A 4,650-nucleotide genomic window follows, 5' to 3' on the forward strand; every position below is an offset into this window, starting at 1 on the left:
AAAGAATAAACTGCGGGAGGAGGGGGGGGGGTGGGGAGCCGAGGGGGCCCTGGGGGTAGGTTTGATTGTTTTCTGGGGGGTATATAAGGGGTTTTAAGGAGGGTCGTGTGCCAGACACGCAGCCGCGGAACCTCAAGCCGTTTCGCTTGAACTGGAGGGCCGGGGCGCGTGCCAACGCACACGCACCCCCACACACGCAGACACACGCACAGGCCCGCGGGGCAGCAGGACGCCCCCGCTCCCCGGCGTTGGCTGCCGTCGGGCCGAGGCAGCCGGGCAACAGCAGGGAGCGGGGCCGGGCGGGCGCCCCGCAGCGGGCGGCGCGGAGGCGCCCTAGCGAGCAGCCGAGTAAGCGGGCTGGCGGGCGGCGGCGGGCAGGGCTTGGGGCCGGGGCGGGCGGCAGGGCGCTGAGGGCTGCGGCCGTGTCGTTGCAGGATGCTGGTGCAGGAGCTGAAGGAGGACGAGGAGCTGCTGCTGCTGAGTCTGGCGTCGCCCGCGTCGCCCAGCGCCGGCGAGGACGAGGGCGAGGAGGACGAGCCGCCCGCGCCCTGCCCGGCCCGGCTGCAACGGCGGCGGCGGCGGCGCGGGGCTGCGCCGGGCCCGGGGGCGCGGGCGGCCGAGACGGCGCAGCGCCTCAAGCGCAGCCGGCGCCTCAAGGCCAACAACCGCGAGCGCAACCGCATGCACAACCTCAACGCGGCGCTGGACGCGCTGCGCGACGTGCTGCCCAGCTTCCCCGAGGACGCCAAGCTCACCAAGATCGAGACGCTGCGCTTCGCGCACAACTACATCTGGGCGCTCAGCGAGACGCTGCGCCTGGCCGACCGCTGCGCCCTGCTCCCCGCGCCCGGCCACGGCCACGGCCACGGCCCCGCCGCCAGCCCCGCGCCCGCGCCCTCCTGGACCTGCGCCGCCAGCCCCGCCGCCTCCGCCTCCGCCTCCCCCTACAGCTGCACTTTATCACCCGCCAGCCCGGCCGGCTCCGCCTCGGACCTGGACTATTGGCAGCCCGAGCAGGCGCGCTACGCGCCCCCACGGGCGCTGGCCCGGGAGTGCGCCTGACCCCGCACCCCTCAGGCACCCCCGGGCGCCCCCACACCCCCTCTGCGCCCTCCCACTGCCTACACGCCCTGCGCACCCGCTCACACCCCGCTCATGCACAGCCCAGCACCCCCTGCACCCTCCCACACAGCACGCACACCCGCACGCACCCCTTCTGCACACCCCAGCACCCCCGCACACGCACCCCATACAACCCCCCCACACCCTGCACACCCTCACATGCACACCCAAACACCCCTGCACAGTGTGCACCCCCTGCACCCCCACACCCCTCATATACATGCACTCACCCCCCCACAATGCACACATGCTAACCTCCCCTGCATGAGCACACGCTATGCACACATGCACATCACCCCCATACACACCATGCACATGTACACACCCCGCACACTCCCCATACATACATCTTACCCACACATGCATACACATCCCTGTTACGCCCCCCCCACACACCATGCACACAAATGGACCCCCCACGCACCATACATGCACACACACATACCATGCATGCACTCCCCACACACATAAGCACACGCCCACTACAACTCTTTCCCCACACCATACATCCCCCTCCATGCACACCCACCCCTTACATACACACACCAGGCATGCATGCTTGCACACACTCCCTACACCTCCCCCCCACACACATACAGCATGTGCACCCACACCCTACATATCCACACCACACAAGCGCACACCCCATACCCCCTTCCCTCCCCACAGAGGCGCAGCACTGTCCCTCCCTGCCATCTGGCTGCTGTCTCTATTCGTGCCCTTGCAATAATGTCACTGGGGCTGGCTGTGCAGCAGTTTCTCGGAGAGGCTGGAACCATGGGCGAGGCTCCCCCGTGAGTGGGCTTCAGATAGGGTTAGGCGCAGCCCCCCCTCACCAGTGAAGCCAGCTGAGAAGCGCAGTGTCTGCACTAGGGATGTCCTGGGTGGCCTGGATGCGGGGTGGCTTGGGGACAGGCGTGTAGGCAAGCCCAGCACCCCCTGGGACTCATGTGAATGTGCAAGGGAGACACAACTGGTTCCTGTACTCTCATCACCTTGGGTTGCTCACAGAGATGTTCACGTCTGCTGGAAAGAAATGTGTCTGAGCCTCTGCATTCGCTTCCTGGTAACCCTATTCCCCACTGATTTGCAATGCACGGCATCTGCTTTCTTCCCATTGCAGCCTGAAGGCTGTGGGAATTTCACCTGTCAAACCAAACTTCTTTTCTCTCTCTCTCTGATGTGCACTTTGTTCCGTTTCCCAGATTGGTCACAATGCCTTTTGTCCTGTCCTTCTCTTTCCTCCCCCCCCCCCATTTTGCCATCTGTCTCTTATGATTTATCATAGGAGGGTGGGGGGAAAAAAGTTGTTTTGTTAGAAGTCCAGGTTAGAAGTCATTGTATAATTTGTAGGCTTTGTAATTACTGAATGCAAGCGTGGAAATTTAGGCTGAACTCTCTAGCAAAAGGGGGGAAAAATGTCGAGGAAAAAGGGAAAAAAATCAGGAGGGAGGATTGCCTCATGCATTATTTATCTCGACCTTTTAGGGGACGAGGAACTCCCCCAGTCTTTCAAGAGATTAAAAATAAATCAACAGACTGAACACCCAAACAGACACGGAGCATTACAGCGATCAGCCGCGCACGTGTTCCCATCTATTTATTATAAAGGAAGATTTCATGGGAAATATGTATTTTTTGTGTATATTTTCACAGAGTTTATTCTAGTATGTATTGACCGCTGAAGAGCAAAGGGATTGTACTTGTGATAAAAAAATATAAATAAAGGATCTAATTTTCATAACTTTTGGCTGTTTGCTGCTCGTGTGCATGTGTGCTTGTTTTAAATGGTTTACAGCCCATCTGGCTGGAACCCGCTGGGGAAGGCTTGTAGCCGAGGTAAACACCATGTGAAGGGCCAGCTTTGTGAGATAAGAGTGTCCTCAGCTGTCAAGAAAGTCAGTGCAAAGTAGGTGCCATGTTCCCGGCAGGATCCATATTCAGAACCTAGAACCACGCATGCATGTGTGTCCACCTCCAGAGAAACTCATGGTCAAGTGTGCCTTGAACAAGGGACACTTGTTTGCCCTGTTCCCAGTCCCAGCCCTGAGTGCATTTCACTGGGGCTACAGCATTGATTCACAAGCAGGGTGCGCTGGCACCCTTGAGATCCTTTCCAGGGTGCCACACAGTGTGAGCGCTGTGAGGTGTGCAAACATGATTCACAGGATAAACCCAGAGGCATCCAATAAGAATCCACAGGGTCAAAAACATCCTGCCCTCTTGGGATCTGAGTTCTTTGGACCAGAAAAAAACTGCTATGGTTTTTTTCTGCAGTCAGAGAAGGAGTAAAGACTAAGAGCTGGAGTTTTCAGAGGGGGGCATCCAGTTTAAAAGGGTTGAGGACCACTAGACTAGGGGAAAGGCAAGTAAGGATTATTATTATTATTCCTAAAACCCACATAAATTATTTAAGGGCTGAAATGAACCTTTTGCTTTTTTTTCTGGACATTATCATGCTACATAACAGGGACCTTGCTGAAATGCTCCTGGATTTTTGCAAAGGTCTTTGGAGAAATGTGAATGAGGGTTTGGAGAAATATGCCTCTTCAGCCACAAGCATAGCGTCTGTTGGAGAAGTGAGGTGTGGCAGGGAAGGTATAAAAGTGAAGCAGAAACCAGCCCCCGCCCCTCTTCTGTTGAATCCAGAGCTGGGCTGCACTTAGATCCTGTCGCTCAGGTGGCTGCTGAAGGGAAGCAAAAGTTGCATGGAATGGAAATCAGCTGAAATGCTCTGAAGCTTTCCCCTGTGCTCTGTGCCTAGCCTTTCTGCACAGAAGGCAGCTATGAGACCCCGTCAGCCAAGCCCAGTGAGATCCACCCTTCCAGCCTTCTCTCTGCCTCTGTTGGGAGACAGAAAACAAATGGTGATGGGGAGAAGCCAGTCTGTGCACTGAAGAGAAGACAGCCCTCTCCTTGCCTTTCCCAGGGGCATGCAATCACGTGTTCCTGACGGATGCACAGTCCTATCCAGCTGAGGTGCCAATCAGCAAGTCACCCTGTACTATACAGACACAGTTCACCCTGAGGACCTCTGCTAGCAACCTTATTGCAATATAGACACTAGCCTTTCCCTCTGTGCTGCAAATCGTCAGCCCAGGACATATGACACTCAGACCATTTAGAACCGTCTTGCTTCTCCACTTTCTCCTGGAAGAGTGAGGGAGTGGGTTCAGAATGGCTACTGCTTGAAATACGCCTGTAACAAGTCAATTAAGAGCATCACAGCTTAAAAGCCAAGCCATCAGTTTATGTCAGGTGTTTGAAATGCCTTCTGGGCAAGAGCACAGATTTGCTTTTCCTCCCCACAGTTTACAGGGAGTTTTATTACAGATGTCCAACTGCCCATGGATCCAATGTGTTTGTGGGCTCTTTTTCAGGGCATCCACTATGCTCAGAGGAAATAGACTGCTTGTGCTGTGCAGCTGTCCCAGTCGGCAAATCACTGCCTGTCTAAAGGCAGCCTTGTCTATATTCTGGGGAATGGATACAACCCCATTTATACCATGCATCCCTTTGCTGTAATCC

At 56.4% G+C, this 4,650-nt stretch overlaps 1 protein-coding gene across 1 annotated transcript; it reads left to right on the plus strand.

Moving 5' to 3' along the window:
* The first annotated feature begins 435 nt into the window (after positions 1 to 435).
* Positions 436 to 1,062, plus strand: NEUROG2 (neurogenin 2). Its single transcript, XM_090034740.1, has one exon. The coding sequence runs from the start codon at positions 436 to 438 to the stop codon at positions 1,060 to 1,062; it is 627 nt and encodes a 208-aa protein (XP_089890866.1).
* The last annotated feature ends 3,588 nt before the right edge of the window (positions 1,063 to 4,650 follow it).

This window comes from Crocodylus siamensis, chromosome 2 (assembly GCF_052110815.1).
Source record: "Crocodylus siamensis isolate JL-2025a chromosome 2, ASM5211081v1, whole genome shotgun sequence".
In the NCBI taxonomy this organism is placed as follows: domain Eukaryota; kingdom Metazoa; phylum Chordata; order Crocodylia; family Crocodylidae; genus Crocodylus; species Crocodylus siamensis.